This window comes from Panthera leo, chromosome E3, assembly GCF_018350215.1.
Source record: "Panthera leo isolate Ple1 chromosome E3, P.leo_Ple1_pat1.1, whole genome shotgun sequence".
In the NCBI taxonomy this organism is placed as follows: domain Eukaryota; kingdom Metazoa; phylum Chordata; class Mammalia; order Carnivora; family Felidae; genus Panthera; species Panthera leo.
Window position 1 is genome coordinate 10,973,375 of NC_056694.1, and position 19,377 is coordinate 10,992,751.

Genomic DNA, 19,377 nt, shown 5'->3' on the forward strand with positions numbered 1-19,377 from the left:
TCCGTGTGCACTCTGTCTCTCAAAAATAAATAAACATTAAAAAAATTCAAAACTAAAATAAAACGGTGGACTTTGTGATACATGAATGATATCTCAATCTGAAAAACGGAACAACGGAAAGGAAAATCACAAAAGGAAGATAATCAGGGCTTTCTCCAAAGCGAACAAGGACTGAGGACATTTTAAAGCCCCTCGCCCAACAGCAGGTGCTCAAGAAAACAAGCCCCGGGTGCCTTCTTGGTAGCTTCAGTTCCCAGCTGGGTAAGCACTGTCTTTATTGACCCTTTTAGCTCTGCCGTCGCCTTTCCCGGGGGAGTCTCACAAGCGGAAACGGAGGGGATCAGCCAGGGCACGGGGAGAGAAGAAAACAGACCCCCTGCTGACTCTCTAACCCACCGCTAGGAAGGCGGAGGGGAGGCAGAAATAAGGCGGCGGGTGCGGGCAGAAATAAGGCGGCGGGCAAAAAGTAAGGAGGTGGAGGGGCAGAAATAAGGCGGCGGGCAGCCAGCACTGAGTGCAGGCCATTGTCAGGCCGAGCGCCAGTGGTGGAAGCACTCACCTAAGAAGCCCTCCTCGTCAACAATGATGGTGTAATCCTCGGGCGTCTCGGTCAGACTGAAGAACTTGCACCTGGATGGCGGACGGACAGACAGACAGAGGACACGGTGTTAGTCCCCCCTGCCAAGACCCTCCATTTCCGACTCACGAGGCCTCAGGGGGGCCTGGAGAGGCTGGTGGTCCCCTCTCACCCCCCAATCTTTGGGGACCCCTGAGCCAGCCTCTAGGTTGCCCTACTACAGCTGAAGGGGCTTAGATCCCACTTTTTCCCAGGGGAAGAAGCCGAAGCGGGGCTCTGGCAGGGAGCAGGTGGGTGAAGTGCCTTCTGTAGGCCCCCCCACGTTCTGACATCTAAGCCTCCACCGCTGTCCCCCCCAACCCCCACCCCCAATCCCCCACCAACTCGGGAGTTCCCACGGTCATCCCACACCCAAGTCACGTCACCCAACCGACAGCCCAGCCTTTACGGTACTTTTCTTCCTCGCATGAGAAACAGGTGCGGCCGTCTGTGCCCTTTGGGGGACCCGGATTCCCCAACTGTCACCCGTCACCTTCGGTAATACGGATCAGCCTCGGGTGTGCACTGCTCATTTCTGTCCCCAGACGAGACCCTCGATTCCTCCAGGCCAGGGTGTGGCACTCACTGCCCCTTGGTGCCTGCCTCCCTGTCCCTCATCCAGCTGCAAGGGCCCCCAGAACGACACCGGCAGCAGCAGCCGGAAACGGCCTGTGGTTATTTGGTGTCGCTGTGGCTCTCAAGTGCGAGGAGGCCCGGCCTGGGCTCGTTGCCCGGCGTGCGAAACCCATCCATCGCGGGGAGCCCCGGCAGCGAGAGGCCTGACGAGTAACCCCAGCAAGGGCCCAACTATCCCTCCCACAGGGGTTAAAACGGGAAAGAGGGGCGCCTGGGTGGCTCAGTCGGTTGGGCGTCCGACTTTGGCTCGGGTCACGAACTCGAGATTTGTGAGTTCGAGCCCCGCGTCGGGCTCACTGCTGTCGGCGAGGCGCCCGCTTTGGATCCTCTCTCTCCCTCTCTCCCTGCCCCTCCCCGGCTTGTGCTCTCCCTCTCCCTGTCAAAACTAAATACACGTTAAAAACAAACTAAAGACAGAAGTAGAACAGCATCAAGGAAATTTTTGGTTGACAGGAGTGCTTGGTATCTTGACTGAGGCGGTGGTTACAAGATCACACGCATTTGTCAAAACGCAAAGGATTATACCCTAATAGGGGTGGGTTCTACCTTATGCAAATGCGGCATACCTCAACGAATCGGACTTTATTTTTATTATTATTATTTTTTTTTAACGTTTATTTATTTTTGAGACAGAGAGAGACAGAGCATGAACAGGGGAGGGGCAGAGAGAGAGGGAGACACAGACTCTGAAACAGGCTCCAGGCTCTGAGCCATCAGCCCGACGCGGGGCTCGAACTCACGGACCGTGAGATCGTGACCCGAGCCGAAGTCGGAAGCTTAACCGACGGAGCCACCCAGGCGCCCCAGACGCATCTGACTTTAAAGAAATCTCTTGTGCCAGAGTCGAGAGCAAGGTGTCACTCTCCTCCCCGCTGACGCTCTGCTCAACCGGCCGCACACACTCCTCAAGCTCCATCCGGCTCTTTGGTTTCCACGTCACATCTCTGTCCCCCATCCAACTGACAATGCTGGGGGGACAAAGAAAATCTGCAATTGCTCGGGGACCACCTCCGTAAGTGGCAACCCCGGCCCGGCCTGGCTCCTTCCTGGGGACCCCCGGCAGCCCCCCCCAGTCACCAGACCGCCACGCACAGCGGCCGCCCAGCTGTCTGCGAAGGCAAGGAGATACGGCACTCGCTCCCTGTGCCCTCTTGGCCGTGAGGGATGCTCCAGAAATAGACCATGGAAGCCGTCCCGGAAAGGCATAAACACCAGCAGACGGTCGCTCCAGCCTCTGTGTAAACGGGGTATAAATATGTTGTTGATGTGACCCGTCTCCCGGGGTCGAGGGCCTCTGAGGTCCAGCTACCGGACGCCCATCTCGAAATGCGCTCCTTGGTGTGGGCGGGCCTCCGGGAGCGCGGATCAGCCGGAGGGACCGACGGGCCCCTGGTTCTTCCTGCTCCCCGTTCCCCTGCTCCGTGGTGCTCAGCCCCACCTGTCTTGCCTCTCAAGCTCCTCTGTCTACCACTCCCCTCCACGTGACCTCCCCCCTCATCCTGCTCCCTCGCTCTCGGCCTCCCTCCCCAGCCTCCAAAGGTTGACAAATGTTCTTTCTACTGCCCGGCACAGCCTTCCCTCTTCTTTGGCTGGAGCCTTGCTGCTTATCCTCCACGACCCGGTGTCAGCATCTTCTTTGGGGGAGAGCCTTTCCACATTGGCACCGATCCCCCTCCCTCGCCTGCCACCAGTCTAGAGCCCGTCCTCCCTTGACAACCTGAAGCCTGACACTGTGTCCACGAGAGGACACGACAGCCACTGTAGACGGTTGTGCGTCACAACTCGTTCATCTCACTTTATGTGAAGTATGCCCTGAGAGTTGAGCAGTGCACAATCTGTGCAACTGTGCATGATGGTCGTGGGTGCTTTCCACAACCTATCACAAATAACGCTCGTTTCCCCCAGAAGACCGTGAGCTCTCACTGGCAAGGACTCTGGATTCTCCGTGCATACACCTGACACAGGCTAGGAATAGAATCAACACTCATTGTTCACAAGAAGTGAACTATGGCCACCGACCCACCCCCAAGCCACAGAAGCCCTGATCAGACAAACTGCCTGTATTTTGTGGGGTGCTGCCTTGACTTACCCTTCTTTTGGGAGACACTAAAGTCTCCAGTCCCAGCCTTCTAATGAGTCATGGCTAAGCATCCTCCAGAAGCTTGAGCCCCCGGCGTTTGTGGCCTCTCTGTACTTTGTCTCTGAAGGTCTGCAGAGAGGACCCAAACCCAGCAATTACCCAGCCTGTGCTAACTGTTGTTGGGAAACCCGAGGAGGAAGAGAGCGGGGTGCCCTCTACGTGCCCTCAAAGTACTCAGGAACGGGATGAAACAACATGGGAAAACAAAGCAGCCCGGGGAGAGAGTGAAGACCGTGGCCTTGGAGATGAGACCTGGGTTCTGGTCCCACCTTGGCACCCGGGCTGCTGAGCCCTGGGCTGCTTCCTTCCTCTGTACAGTGAGGGGCAGGCTCAAGGTGGCCTGGCTCCCATCCGGCTCCACCTCGGGCCACGTGGAACCCCGCCAGCTCCACAGCAGGGTGACCTCAAGGGGCCTGGCCAAGAAGGCACAGAAAGATGATTCTAGAACCATGGAGTGCGTCTGGAGAACACCTTTTAAGGGCGGGCAAAATCCCATCCAGCTGTGGGAAGAACCCAGGACCGATCTGCTGCCCAGACAGCTGGGCAGGTGGTGTATCACAGCTCTGGGGGTGGGGCTCGTTCACCTCATAGTCTGTGAAAGAGCGCTCTCGGAGTTGAGCAGTGCACAACACTTGCAACTGTGTATGACTGTCACCGGGCAGGTTCTGCCGGAGCCGTCAGGTAGACAGGACGTAAAATTCTACAGCCCCAAGCAACGAAGGAGAGAGACGGGGGGACAGCAGCTTGTGGTTCGGGACATACCCCAAGAATTTTGCAAGTCCCCCATCTCGGGGGAGCCCGTGCATCGCTGGGCTCTGTTGAACAGAATAGGGGTTCTAGGGCCCAGACCATGCCTTTTGGCCTGGAGGAAGATTCCAGCCACCACCTGGCTGTCGCGCACCATGGGTTGAAGGCAATGCTGCTGCTTATGGCTGTGTGGCCTTAAGTTTAACCTCTCTGTGCCTCAGTCTCCTCGTGCGTATAATGGGGATAATAACAGCATCTACTTCACAGAGTTGTTGTCAAGGGAGCACCAGTGAGTGAAGACCCGTTGTAACTATACTTAGCAGTTAACTCGTTGGCTATTTATTCTTCTTGGAAGGCAGAGGTAGCTGGCGGGGAGGCCACACGGAGGCCAGCTGGTGTTCCAAGTAAAGAGAAGCTCTGAAGCCAGTTAGGCGGGGTGCCCGGGGGGTGCTGTCCGTCAAGCGTCTGACTCTTGATCTCGGCTCAGGTCGTGGCCTCACAGTCGGTGAGTTCAAGCCCCGCACGGGGCTCTGCGCTGCTTGGGACTCTCTCTCTCCCTCTCCAGCTTGTGCTCTCCGCCCCCACCTCCCTCTCTCAAAATAAAGAAACATGGGGGAAAAAAAAAAAAACAAAAACAAGCCAGCGAGGCTACAGAGACCAGCGGGCTGCAGGGGGCATGAGGTCTCCAAGGGGAGGATGAATTCGGCCACCTCCAGGGTCCCATGCAGTCCTAGCTCTTGCACACCTGACCCTCCAAAGCAACAAGCTTTGGCTGAAAAGTCTCCGTCCGCCTCACCGGCATCCCGGCCCCCGGCAGACAGCCAGGATGATGGTTTCCGAGGGAAGAGGCCGGGCCTGACGTCACCCCAGCATCCCGCCAGGCCACGCAGAGGCCTGGGTATCTTCACGGACGTCCGCCGTGGCTGAGCACATGGGCCGTCCGCGTGGGGGGAGCCGGGGAGGTGGCCTGCCTCATCGCCATCAGGCCGGGGCCCCTAGGGGCCTCTCTGTCACCTTCTCCACTCACCTGCTGGCTGACTGATGGCCCTGCCAGGCTGTCGCACTCCCCTGCCCTCCCTTCCCAGACACCACGACGACCCCTCCACGCAGTCAGGGATCAGCAAGCGTTCCCGGTGTGCGGAATCCTGAGCCGAAGACCTGAATCTAGGGGGAGGCCTGAGCTGGCTTCGGGAGCCAGACCCCGTCTGGGACCGGAGCCTGCTTCCTGCAGAGTCATGATGCCCTGTGTCGGCCAGACCCCGCTGAGGTCACCTGCCGGCTCATCACAGAGTAAGTGCAAGCCTTTGTGACAACAGCCTGGCCGGCCGAGCTTTAACATGAGCCCACGTTCTTCATGCCCACGGGATGGGCCGTGCAAACAGGGCCCAGAACAGGCATCTAGCATGTTCCAGGGACCTGCTTCCACACGTTCTTGTTCCTTCGTTCCGCTGGGGTCTCTGAATGCCCACCAGCCCATTCTGAAATTCCGTCTGGGAAGCCGGGAGCATTTCCTGCAAAGGGTAGCCGGTTCGGTCTGGAGCGAGGGAAGTTCAGCCACATCTCTCTCTCTGCAGCATGTCCAGTGAGGAGGCGGAGGGGCTGGGGTCCGACCTGCTCCCGAGACCCCGCTGGCCCCAGCTGATGCTTTTCTGCAACCGCACACCGTGAGCGACAGAAGCGCTCCGGGGTCTGTCCAGCGCGGTCCTTCCCAAAGGAAAGCCAGGCGGATGGCGTGGGTCCGGCTTTGTTCTCTCAACCAGACTTTTTTATGTTTTTCCTGGGTCTTCGATAGGTCTCTTGGGTTGCTTCTGTTTCATTTCTGCTGTCTTTGGCAACTGGAGGCTGCTGTTTCAAGCTTTAGTTCTGGACTTGAAGGACGATCTTGAAAAGGGGCTTCTTCTTCTGTCAACACGGGCAAAACCCGCTGTGCTTGTGTCACGGGCGGCCAGGACAATCACAGTGTGGGGGACGGCGCTGGCAGCTTCCAGGGTGACATACACGGGCAGGACTGCAAAAGGGGGGGGCGGGGAGGGCACAAGGAATCACTGGGGTCTGGAGAAAGCTCCTGGACCCAGGCAGCAGCCTCACCCCGGCGGCTAGATCATTCAGTCATTCGACAAACGAATCACTAAGCATCTTTATGTGTCAAGCACTGTTTCGGGTGCTGGGGCCCCACCTTAAATAACTGGACAATTAGGATTTACTGTGGAGGGGTGGGACACATGACATAGTGCATGAGATGCTTGTGCCACAGAGCCAATCAAAAACGTGGAGAAGGGGCAGAGGGCTGGCAGAACAGGGGTTTGCAATCTAAAACCGAGCAGGGGGCGGCTGCCAGGGGCTGTGGGGAGGGGGATCCGGGGAGCAGTCATTCAATGGAAACAGAGTTTCAGTTTGAGCGGATAGAAAAGTTCTGGAGATCGATGGGGGTGACGGTTGCACAGCAGGGTGAATATACCTAACGCCACTGACTCACTCGTGCACCTAAGAACGGTTAAGGGCGCCTGGGGGGCTCAGTCGGGTGAGCATCAGACTTCTGCTCAGCTCGTGATCTTCCACGGTCCGCGAGTTCGAGCCCCGCGTCGGGCTCTCTGCTGTCAGCACACAGCCTGCTTCAGATCCTCTGTCCCCACCCCATCCCGCTCTCTGCCCCTCTCCTGCTCATGTGTGTTTGCTTTCTCAAAAATAAATAAACATTAAAAAAAAAAAAAGAAAGGTTAAAATGGTACATTTTGTTATGTATATTTGACCACAATAAAAAAGAAAATTGAGCAGGTACAGGGAAGGTCCCCATAAGACCCATAGAAGGGTCCTAGGGGAGGGGAGTACCTTGTGGCCAAAGGTAAGGGGTAGGTGGGGGCCCTAAGACCAGCTAGGAGGCTACTCTCTTCAAGGAGGCTGACAGGAGCTGGGGGGGGGGCGGGGTAGGGGGGGCTGGACCAGGCTGGCGGCGGTGGGTGTGGGTCCCTATGCGGCCAGGAAACAAGATTCCACAAGCTGAGGAGATAAGGTCGGTGAAAAACACAAGGCCATGGCAGGGAATGGTGGTCTTCCACAGCCAGCGCTCTGGCCAGAGGCACCAGGAGGGAGGTCAGCAGACTGCCCTCACCTCTGACTCCGGCCTCCACTGACCCCTCACTTCTTTCCTCCAGGGACACCAGGGGAAGGTGAGAAACCTGGGGCAAAGGGCTGGCCAAGCCCCGCCCTGAGGGCCAAGGCCACAAGCTTCCAAGAGTGGCTTCCTTATTGTTTCCTTACGCATGTCCCAATGGCCTGGGGCAGCCCGGCAGGATGGAACAGGTTGTGCCAGGGTGGAAACACAGTCTGGGTGAAGTCCAGCCTCTTGCTTCATGAACACATACCCATCTGAGCTGACTGGTGGTTCTCTTTCTTCCTTGGGGCATCTGAGATGGAAAAGGCCTAAGTGTGGACCTTGGCTTGACACCCACCCACCTAAGACAAGGTTGGAGCGGCTTTCTTATCTCTGAAAGAGGTTTGGAAATAACTCCCTTGCAGAGTAGGGTAGGATTTAAGGAGCCCCTAAGCACACAAAGCAGTGCTCGAGATCCTGCATGGGGCGCCTTGGTGGCTCAGTTAAGTGCTGACTCTTGATTTCAACTCAGGTCATGATCTCACGGTTCGTGAGTGTGAGTTCAAGCCCCGTGCTGTGCTAACAGCGTGGAGCCTGCTTGGGATTCTCTTTCTCTCTCTCTCTCAAAATACACAAATAAATAAACATTAAAAAAAAAAAAAAAGGTCCTGCTTCAGCACGTGTGGTCACGCGATGCCTTGAGTCAAGGAGCTGGCCCGGGGACCCCGGGCAGAACTGGACCCCCCCCACCCCCCCAGCAGCATTCTCGGGGAGCGTGCAGGCCTCGCGGATCGGACAACGCCTTCTGCGTACAGGCTCGTGGCTTCTCTGGCGTTAAATGATCTCTGCCGGATTCCAGATCTCCCCCTTCCTTGTGGCCCCCACCGCGACCCTCGCCGAGAAGGGTCAGTCGCACAAAGGGGCCCCAGCCGAAAAGCCCAGCCCAACACCCCTTGGCAGGTCAGAGCCCCGGTCCACCACCTCCCCCGTGATGACAATGTCAGAGATCGTTCACTTCCAGGTCTGACTTTGCTCAGCCATCCATCTGTTCCCTGTCCCCATCAGGGCGGTGGGCCGAGCCTTTCTTACCCAGGTCCCCCCGCGCCTGCCACAGGATGTGCCACGGTCTGGGCATCATCGGCGCCAACTGAATGCACGCGTGGCATAACTACTTGTTCCCACTTCTCCGGCAGGAAACCTGACGCTCAGTTAGGTTAAGGCTGTTACTGCCTCGGGTCCACTATGCCGTGCGGTCTCTAAGGCGGGACAGCTGGGAGGCAGGTGTGGCCCCGCAGCAGCATCTCTGTGACGCAGCTCTTCCCCTCGGAGGTGCCCACCCTCTGAAACACACACGTCACGGGAGGCACCGGCCAGAAAATTCCTAACGGCCTGTTCTCAGGAACAGAAACCTGGCTACAACCCAGACGCCCATCACTGGGCGAGGAGAAGGACAATGACAGAAGACGATTACCCAGCCATCAAAACGAACGGTCCACAGTGACTTGCAAGAATACGAATGCGTCTCAGCCGTACGACGGCAGAAGGAAAAGGAAGCCCCCAAACATGATGCACAGCGTCGTACATTTTGGCGGAATTAGGAGCTATCGTGTGAAAATTAAAAAACAAAACAAAAACAAAACACCTTTAAGACCACGTGTAGTTGCAACCCAACCACATAAAAAAAGAAGCCAGGGGGTGAAGGGTGCGGATTACCTGGGGGTGGAGGGGGCGGGGGGGGGGGGGGGGCCTCTGGTCAAACACAGGTTATTGTCCAGACCTTTCTTTTGCTCTGGCTTTGCACCTGCTAACGCGAGTTGGTCAGGTAAGTGATTACGGCGGGCTGTGCAAGGACGCACGGAGGGTCACAGGGACACGCTTGGGCCGAGGTCCTCTGGGGCGAACGTGAGGGGCCGCAGGCACGGCCTGAGGGCAGACCGTGTGGAAACGCGGCTCGAGAGCCACCCGGAAGAGGTGGCCGGAGCCGGGTCCAGGCGCCAGAATCCACAAGAGCCCCAGGACGGGATGGACGGGACTGGCCCCAGGACTTCAGCACCCCCCTTCCCCGGTCCAGTTCATCTGCTTCGGCCATGGCTGGCCAGTGATTTGGGGGTTCACCTTGGCTCCACGGAGAGAGCTTCACTCCCCAACTCGGTCCCCACGGTCCAGGCTCTGTGTGACCCTCCGATGGTGCTGTGGGCCACGTGCTCACGCTCTGCAAAGAGCACTGCTTTTGGAGTCAGGGGGCCTGGGTTCGAGTCCCAGTGATGACGTCGGCACTGTGTCCTTAGGCACTTCCACGGCCCCTGAGCCCGTCTCTCCAGTCATCAGGAGGGGTCCCCCCACCCCGCCCCTGATCGCCGGGGCCAGGGTGAGAGGTCGGCACCCTCACACAGCCGCTGAGGACACACACCTGCCCACCTGCCCTTCCAAGGATGCAAACGGCTTTGCGCCAGGATGCTGAAAACAAGAACCAAAATACTGGACGCCAAAGCAATCGTAGTCCTGGCCACCCCCCTCCCCAAGTCCCTGACACTGTTAGTTAGAAACAAGAGTCCCTAGATGGCTTGCTATTGCAGGACTTTACAGCCAAGCAGGGGCACTGCCTAGGGTTGCTGTCTTGTTGCCTGGCGACTCCATGAGTGCCCCCGGCTGCTGGGTCACCCCAGTGCTCCTGTGGCTGCTCCGATGCTGTGCCGTGTGCGGCTGGCTCTGGGGCAGGGTGTCCTGGGCGGCCTCCTTAGCTGACCCCATCCTTAGATGACCCCTGTCCAGCACCGTCCTTCTCAGCAATGGCCTCCAGCCGGAAATGCCCCCTCCCCAGGGCCTGGCTCCTACCCATCCCCCCTCTTGGGATCAGCTCGGCCCTCCCTCCCCCTCCGCACCCTAAGCTGCACCCCCAATTTCCTAAGATTCAGGCCAGCTGGGGAGCGCCCCCTCTCAAAGCAGCTCGGTTTTCTCACCCATCTTATCCCTTGTCTCTGGCCAGAGAAAACCAGTCCCAAGGCAACCTTCTCTCCCTTTCTCCCCTCCCACAGGCGCCTCCCTCTCGGGACTCCATCTCATTCTTGGCTTCCTGGTCTTAACGACCAACAGGCTCAAGTTTCCAACATCCTAAAAAAAGCCTCCCTGATCCTCATCTCCTCCTCGGGCCGCCACCTTCTTCCCTCCCCTCCCCTCCCCTCCCCCAGCCGGTCACGCCAACCCTCTGGCTATTGCCACCGGCCTGGACGGTGCTGCTCAGCTCAGCAATGACCTCCCCCAGCCACTCCGCAGCCTCTTCCGTCACGCCCTCCCGTCCTTGCCCTTGATCTGCTGGACCCCACACGGCTGGCCAAGGCCCTCCCCTGGACCCTGGAATCTACCAGCTTCTGACAGTGACACTCCTCTTTGGTTTCCTGTGGTAATTTCTTCTCCCCGATGCAGGTGGACCTTGAGGGGGCCCCCTTGTCACTCCCAGGGTCCCAGCCGCGGTGGTCCCAAGCTTCCAACGTGCACTTTGCCTACGTTGCTTTGGACTCACTTCACACACCTGCCCTGGGGGAGAGAGAGTGTTGACCCATTTCACAGATGAGGAAACCGAGGACAGGAACCTGTCAGAGAGCCAAGATGGCCACATGTGTGTGCCCATCACCCTGACAGGCACCCCAGTCCTCAGCCCTAAAAACCCACGGCCACCCCCTTGGGCTTGGCCCACAGCCAGTCACCAGGGCAGAGCCGAGGCCCGGGGCTGCCCCCACCTGGGGGCCGGGAGGTTGAGTCATCTCAGAGAACATTCTCGTTTTCCACTGCTGTGGCGTCTGTTACGGAAGGCCCAGCTGACACTGGCAACTCGATCTGTTTACTCTTGGATTCCTAGCCCAGCAGAGCGAGGCCCTCACACAGGCCTCCCCTCAGGCATGCGACAAGCCCCGGCCAGTTGGGAGTCCTGTTCGGGCAATGGACCTTCAACAGAGGCAAGGGTGGTGGGGGCGGGGCCGAGGCCGTCAGGAAGGTCCCCTTCCAGATTTCCAGGTAAACTCGTCTAGCAGACCCACCCTGAGAGCTCAGATCTATGAGCCAGACCAGTGAGCAGAGGGAAAGGAGCGGTGAGGGTTTATTTAATTTTCGGAAAGCTTAAAACAGGTTCCCCGTTAAAGAAAAACCACAACGTCAAGCCAGGAAGGCCATGGTGTGCGACCTCTTTCAGCAACGGGATCCTGGATAGAGGGTGACCCAGCTTCTGCTTGCATGCCCCTAGGTTAGGGAAGCTCACTCCTTTTTGAGGCGATTCATTCCATCCTTTTTGAGGGGTGGCTTATTTCTAGAAGGCTCTATCGATGTGGTCTCCAACACAGGGCCCGATGTGGGGCCCAAACCCACAAACAGGGAGATGGTGACCTGAGGCAAAGACAGATGCTTTAACTGACTGAGCCACCCAGGTGACCCAAGAAATGTTTTTAATGAGATCAAAGCTGGGCTTGGATCATAATTTCTCAGATCTTTTTTTTTCTTAACCCCAAACTTACAAAAAAATTTTTTTAAATGTTTACTTTTGAAAGACAGAGAGAGGGGCGCCTGGGTGGCTCAGTCGGTTAAGCGTCCGACTTCGGCTCAGGTCACGATCTCTTTGGGAGTTTGAGCCCCGCATCAGGCTCCGTACTGACAGCTCAGAGCCTAGAGCCTGGAGCCTGCTCTGGATTCTGTGTCTCCCTCTGCCTCTCCCCTGCTCTCACTCTCTCTGTCTCTCTCAAAAATAAATAAAACATTAACAAAAGTGTTTTAGGGGCACCTGGGTGGTTCAGTCGGTTGAGCGTCCGCCTTCGACTCAGGTCATGATCTGGCAGTCTCTGAGTTCGAGCCCCGCATTGGGCTCTGTGTCTCCCTCTCTCTCTGCCCCTCCCCCACTCATGCTCTGTCTCTCTCTGTCAAAAATAAAATAAACATTAAAAAAAATTAAAAAAAATGTTTTTAATGTATTTTGAGATCGATCCATTTCTCTGTCGAGTCTATAGTTATTTTTATTGCTAAAAAATATGTTTATATGTATTGATTATATATTTTTATTTACCCCTTTCTCTTGTTGATGACATTTGGTTGTTTCCGGTTTTTGGCTACTATGGATAAAGACACCATGAACCTTCGTATTTAAAAACAATAACAACAAATCTCCTGGCTGGCTTCCTAGGCCCCAAATTCCCATAATTCCACAAAAGCAGCTCAGGCTCTCCCCAAGAACTCTCTCTGCACATTCTGACCACCCCCCCCAACCTGCCTAAGCCCCACCCCCCCCATGGGTGGGGTGCCTAGGATGGGCTAGAGGAGGGACACAGAAGCCGAGGCCTGGAGGAAGAGATCTAGGCAGGGGACGCAGCACACAGAGGGATCCTGCATGGAGAGACCCTAACTCAAGGAAGGGAAATAGTCTTACGGTGATGGGGTTGAACTGTCTACACGCATGGAAAGGTGTAACATCTTCTACACTTTGTAATACAACGTTGAGTGGGAACAAAAGCAAGGCCCAGAAGATGACCCACAGCCAGATGGCCTTTTTCAGATACATACATGGGACCAAACTAGAAGTCAAGGGAAAGGTAAGCGTGGGTAGGAGGCAGTTACTGTCAATGCCATGGTGGCAGTGACGGGGTTGCTATTCTTCAAACAATAAACAAACATAAAATAAAAGTGGGATCAATATGTATCACAGACCAGGGGCGCCTGGGTGGCTCAGTCAGGTTGAGCATCCGACTTCAGATCAGGTCATGATCTCACTGCTCATGAGTTCGAGCCCCGCGTCGTCGGGCTCTGTGCTGACAGCTCGGAGCCTGGAGCCTGCTTTGGATTCTGTGTCTCCTGCTCTCTCTGCCCCTCCCCTGCTCATGCTCTCTGTCCCTCAATAATAAATAAACGTTAAAAAAAAAATTTTTTTAAAAGCTTTGAAACAGAGGAGACAAACCCTAAGAGACTCTTAAATACAGAGAACAAACTGAGGGTTGCTGGTGGGGTGTTTGTTGGGGGTTGGGCTAGATGGGTGATGGGCATTAAGGAGGGCACTTGTGATGAGCACTGAGTGTTGTCTGTAAGTGATGAATCACTGAATTCTATTCCTGAAGTGATTATTACACTATATGGTAACTAACTTGGATTTAAATTAAAGAAAAAAAAAGTAAAAAAAAAAAACCTTAGCCCAGCACTTGGCACAGACGAGGTGGTAAAGTTTTGACTAAATGAATTAATGAAAACCATTCAGCATGATCAAATTAAAAAAAAAAAAAAAGCTCTGAAACCTCTGAGGCGGGGTTGGGGGGTGGTGACGGCAACAGATTGGGTCTGTTTTAAGCAGCCACTTTGGTGGCATGGAGAGTCATTCCTGCGTGTCCCCCGCAATGTCCCTGTGCGGTTTCTGCTCCTGCTTGGGTCCCGTCTTCCCTCAGGTGGGGGGAACTGGGCTCAGGCTCCATCCGTCGCAGCCCAAAGCGGGGACCCCGGGGGATTCTGGGACGCAGGACCCAGGAAAGGAAGCCCGTGAGTTTGGCCATGTCAGACAGGCACCTAGGTGGACCCCCACCTCCCGTGCCCCTCCAGTCGGGAGCCCCGAGGAGCTGTGCCCAGCCAGCCACCACTGTCTGGACCAAGTCAGCAGTACCTGCCCGAGGGCCCCCCAAGATCAGGAACTGCACACAGATGCACCTGTAGGGGTCCCAGGGACAGGAAACAAAGCGGGGGTGGGATGGAGAAGGAGGACGGGGGTGGGGGTGGATCTCAGTCAAGGAAGAGCTTGGAAATGTCTAGAACAGAGGTTACACTCAAAGGCCCGCAAGGGGCAGGCGGCTGAGCTCATCGGGTGAAGGGAACCAGGGTTAAGACCTGCTTGGCATGTTAAACACCCAGGAATGCCCACCAATTGCACCAAGAAGCAGGTTTTCCTTCTCAGCCTGTTTCCTTCCTTGCACTTTTGGGAAAGAAGAACAGAGACGTGTTTTTCTGGACCCAAGAAACTGGTCGGTGATAACACGATGACAAATGGGTCCAGCACCTGGTCTGGCCAGGGCGGGGGCGGGGGGCAGGAAGCAGAAAGGATTGAGGCTGCCTTGGGCGGTGGGGAGGCTCCTTCCCTGCTGAAAGGGGAGTCAGCCGCCACTCAGCTCTGATAACCTATTACCCTGTGGGTCCTGGGTCACAAGGTCTTCCAATGTTTCCGGAGAAGACGGAAATCCGGAGTTTTGTGATCTCTCTCCGCGTTTAAATGTTTTGAAAACACACCGGGTGGGCCGAAGAAAACACGTCTGGCTTACAAATACCGCCTTTTCCTTCCCAGACCCCTAAAAGCTCTCAAGGGTCTTGGGTTTGGGGGGGGGAGGGGGGGAGTCAAGTTCCTGGATGGCAAGGGGTGTCCGTGTATATGATCGCTCGTGGGGTCTGCGCCTGGAGCACCGAGGGGGCTCAGAGCTCCCCGGGCGGCCTCTGAGGTTGGGGTCAGGAGCAGGTGGGGCAAAAATGTAAACCAGATCAAAGCAAGCGGCCTGCTCCAATGTGCCAGCTCTGGACACTAAGTGGGAGTCTCGGCAGCCCGCTGCTCTGAGCGGCCTGCCTCCCTCTGCAGTTCGCCGGTGCCCAAGCCCAGAGCCTGGGAAGGCACAGCTCAGGGTCTCCTCGCCTGTCACCCCCCTGCAAGGGTCTTCACTTGGGAGTCAGGAAGGAGCACCAGCTCTGACTCCCGGCCCCGCTCTCAGCAAGCTGGGTGACCCCAGGTATGTCCTGTGCCTCTCTGAGCTTTGGGCTGTACCTTGGCACTCCTCCAGTCAGAACGCGTGGCCTGTCCACCATGGTTCCACGGGCCCAGTGCTGTGTGCTGTGGGTGACGATGTGTTTATATAAGGCGGCGGGGGGGGGGGGGGCAGGATTCAGGGAATAAACAGACAGGTAACAGGTAGACGCTGGGGAGTCGGGAGCTCAGGGAGGGCATCCTGGAGGTGGTGGTGCCCGAGCGGGAAGCAGACGAACCTCAGTCCAAACAGATCTAGAACCGCGCTGCCTGGGAGAGCTTCCTGGAGAGCGGAAACGTCCTGCACCCACGCCGTCCAGTTCGATAGCCACTGGCCACATGTGGCCACTGAGCCCTTTGAGATGTGGCTGGTGCGGTTGAGGAAGCCGTGATTTGATTTGATTTGAATTAATTTGCGTTCGCGCAGCCACATGTGGCTAGAGGGTACCAATGTGGATGGTGCAGTTCGGGGACTTTTCGGTCCCCCACTCGCTCGAAAGCCAGCAGCCTCCACCCCGGTCCCTGATCTTCCCCTGTGGTTAACCACTCCCCCCCGACGCCCCCACCCCCAGTCAGCACTGGGACCATTCCAGGCTCGGGTTCCATCCTGGCTCCGTGATGTCAGGAACGTCAGCAAGGCCCTCAGGGACACAGGACTCACTACTGTCCCCAGAAAGTCCTTCTGATGTTTGCTGAGCTCCTGGGAGAAGACGGACATTGACCCTGAGCACTTGAAATGAGCCCAGCTTTTCTTTTTTTATTAAACAATTTTTAAGTTTATTTATTTGTTCTGAGAGAATAAATATTCTGAGAGAGCAGGGGAGGGGCAGAGAGAGAGAGAGAGAGGGAGACAGAGAATCCCAAGCAGGCTCTGCACTGTCAGCACAGAGCCTGACACAGGGCTCGATCTCATGAACCGCGAGATCATGACCTGAGCCGGAATCAAGGGTCGGACGCTTAACCGCCTGAGCCCCCCAGGCGCCCCCAAGGAGCTCAGCCTTGAGCCACGAAGAAAGGGCAGGCAAACTGTTTGCTGTGCCTCTGGGGCCTGACCTCCTGCTTCACTCTTCCCCCTCCCATTACCAAGGTGGGCACACTGAGGCTCAGGACACAGTCCCGTCAGCGAAGGAAGAGGGTCTGAATAAGCCCAGAGCCTGGGCTCCTTTCACTGGTCCTCACTGCCAGGGCCTGGGAGGGCAGGGGTGGCATGGGGGACACAGAGGGCACAGAGTTCCCTAACACAGCACCAGCCTCTGGGCGGCTTAAAACACAGGAACTGATCTCACCCAGTTCTGGAGGCTGGAGGCAGACTTCGAACTCCCTGGTGTCACCTCTTATAAGAACACTAATCCTTCTGGGTCAGGGCCCCACCCTTCTGACCTCATTTGACCTTAACTACCTCCTAAAGGCCTGATCTCCAAATACTGTCCCCATTTGGGATTAGGGTGTCAGCACGTGAGTCTTAGGGGACACGGGCATTCGGCCTACAGCCATGAATGGGGGGGAGCCACGTCAAGGGCGAACAAAGCTGGGGGAGCTTCCCAGAGGGGACTCCACCCGTGGGGTCTCTATGCTGCACCCTCAAGGACAAGAGGGCAGAAAGGGGGTCCCCGGGAAGGGCCCAGCACAGTGTGTGAAGCTGGAACACGTGATCACACGGAGGGAGGAGGAGCTGAGGCCGTGCCCCGCTCCCTCCTCGCCACCCCCGTGTCTTAGCTGCAACAGCCCTCCTGACATCTCTCAGTAGACACCACCCGCAGGGCCCTGGGGCCGGGGCCTGCTCCATACCCTGGGGGACTGGCGTGACCACCGTGCACCACGGCCAGTCCTTTCTTTTTGGGGTTCAGTTCCAAATCCATGAAATAAAATGGAGCCCGCGATGCGAGGCTTGGTCCTGCCCAGAGCAGCCAACAACTAGGGACTCAACGTGCTATCCTTCTCCCCCAGGAAGACAGCACTTACCCAAATGATGGGGGCAAGGCCTGTGGGTGGGGACAGGAGAGGGGCGGATGTGACACCCTGTCTCCAGCCTCCCTGGCAGTCTGCTCTCCCCAGGTGGGCCCAGCCAGAGCGAGGCTTCGTTTACCACGTGGACTGAGATCACCGGCCCCTGAGCTTTCTAGAATGTTCAGGCACCTGGCCTGGGGGTCAAACTTGAGCTGAAACCCACCTACAAGCCCCCGGCCCCAGCTGCCTCATGGCCCCCTGCACTCTGGTTAACTGCATTACGGCTTCGCGTCAAGACTGGGGCCTAAAACCGACACATGCAACCCCCCCCCACCCTGCCCCGGAGCCAGGTCCCCCCTTACAGCCTAACCCTCCCCAGCGCTGCCTCCCTAAGGACACCGCATCTGGTTGTGCCCGGTTTACGCCTGTCATCGCCTCTCGGAGCTGCCCTGAGTACTTGGTGACAGTCCAGCGGCCAACCGGCCCTGCCCCCTGGGGAGGAGGTCTAGGCCCTGAGGGCTTTCCACGGGCTTTGGGACAAATTGCTCACTTTTATTAGAATTCTCACTTGGCTATGGCCAACATCCCCGGGGCCACGTTCAATTTGCCGAAGTCACCGAGATAGAGAAAGTGAGGGAGACAGTGGTGATAGAAAAAAGGAGAGAAAGTCTAGAAAGTGGCGTAAAAATGGCCAAGCCGGCCGAGTCGGCATTATCGTCCCATCTTGCAGATGAAGAAACCGAGGCTCGGAGAGGTCAACGCCCTGCCAAAGGCTATGAGCTGGTAAGTGGACAGGATGTGCCACGCGTGACAGGTAAGTGGTCTGTGGGGGCTGTCAGTAGACCCTCTGGGCCCCAGAGGTCAGACCCTCCGTGGCATCGTCTTCTCTAACTGCACAGGAGGTGGGTGACCCCAGGGCTGATCATCTTTGGCAGGAGTGAGCCCCCTGAGGGTGAAAGGGGCCAGAAGCTGCCTACTCACAGCCCTGGGGTGGGAAGGTGCTTCTATGGGGGTGTGGCACCCGTCACCTCTGGGGACAGCTTTCACTCCATGCAGGCCCCGGGCAGGGTGCTGTTCAGGCCCAGCCAGTCTCAGAGCCTGAAGCCTCTCAATCAGTTAAGTTCGGCAAGAGGGTGGGACGGCTGGGGTCCTGGTACCTGGGACAGTCTCCAACGGTCGTGGAGGAGAGAGCGAGCCCAGGATCCGGGAAGGGGGTGTTCCCTGGGTGGAGGGACCCAGCTCTGAGGGCTGGGTGCACCGGGGATGGCTGAGTGTGGGTCTCACTGCCTGGGCCGCAGGGCCTGGTGGACAGACAGCTGCCTTCACCTGCACGTCGGGGGGACAGAGGGAGAGCTGGCCATCCAGATAAGCCAATACCCACACAACAGGAGCAAATAAACTCGGGGCTTTCACTCTGCGGGCTGACTTCCGGCTGGGTGCGCAGGGGCTGGGGGTGGGATAGGGTGGGGAAGACTCCAAGGTTCTTGCAGCCCACGGGGGTCCTGCAAGCTGGCGGGGGGAGGTTAAGGTGAACGGTGGCAAAGAGCCCCCAACAAGAAGGCGACCAGGCACCTCAGGGCCCACACGCATGGGCACGCACACTCAGGCACCCCCAGAATGGAAGGGGACGTAAAGAGGGCACTTTCAACCAGCAGGCTGTCTGAAGGCTCGATGGGCACCAAGACAGTGAGGGGCAGGCCCGTGACACCGTGACGCGAGTCTAAACTAGAACCTCTCTCTGGAGGGGCCGCATGAGGACCTCCCCAGCACACAGATGCTCTGACCCACGGCTTAGCTTCTAGACGTTTGCCTGCAAACGCAGTCCCAGGCAAGATGAGGTCCGTGTCCCGAATGGTATGTTATGGCATTAACTGTCATCAACAACAACAACAACAACAAAGAGGGCTGGGAACGAGTGTCCACCAGCGGGGGACAGGTTGAAGACACGACAGTCACCTGTTCTGTGGCTGATGGCGTAAGAGTTAAAAAGAAGGACGGGACTTTGGCAGAAATCTCTGCTAAGGGGAGGGTCAGCTGAAAGAGCCAGTGCGGAACGGGGGGCAGTGAGCGTGGCTTAATACCAATTTATGTTACGAAAGCAAAGAAAAATGAGGGAAAATACCACAGAGGCAAGTTTACATATATTTATCTCCCCAAGAGTCCCCACGAACCCCGTCGTCGTCGGTGGGGCAGGAGCCACGTGGCTGAAGAACAGGGGAGTGAGGGGGGGAGCTATCGCTGGGCACCTTTGCGTCTCTTTGGAATGACAAGTTGTGACTTTGTTATCTACCCCAAAATTACAAATGAGAAAACAAAGCAGTGAGGTGAGGAGGACTTCCTGCAGGAGGAGGTAGGACCGGGGTGAATTGCAAAGGCAGGGGCGTAACGCTGGGGTGCGCCGAGAGGGTACGGGAGGGAGGGGCTCAGCGGTTAGGGGCATGGCGTCAGGAGCCCGCCGT

At 57.1% G+C, this 19,377-nt stretch overlaps 1 protein-coding gene and 1 long non-coding RNA gene across 2 annotated transcripts in view; both read right to left on the reverse strand.

Moving 5' to 3' along the window:
• CASTOR2 (cytosolic arginine sensor for mTORC1 subunit 2) overlaps window positions 1-19,377 on the reverse strand; it is a 53,626-nt gene that overhangs the window by 18,398 nt on the left and 15,851 nt on the right. The window contains exon 2 of the mRNA XM_042921716.1: window positions 560-630. Coding sequence (XP_042777650.1) covers window positions 560-630 — 71 coding nt within the window. The remainder of the gene's footprint in view (window positions 1-559; window positions 631-19,377) is intronic.
• On the reverse strand, window positions 2,020-5,607 carry LOC122209652. The gene is made up of 3 exons (XR_006197692.1): window positions 5,167-5,607; window positions 2,345-2,486; window positions 2,020-2,220 (listed from the first exon to the last, which is right to left on the reverse strand). It is a non-coding gene; the product is annotated as an uncharacterized LOC122209652 (long non-coding RNA).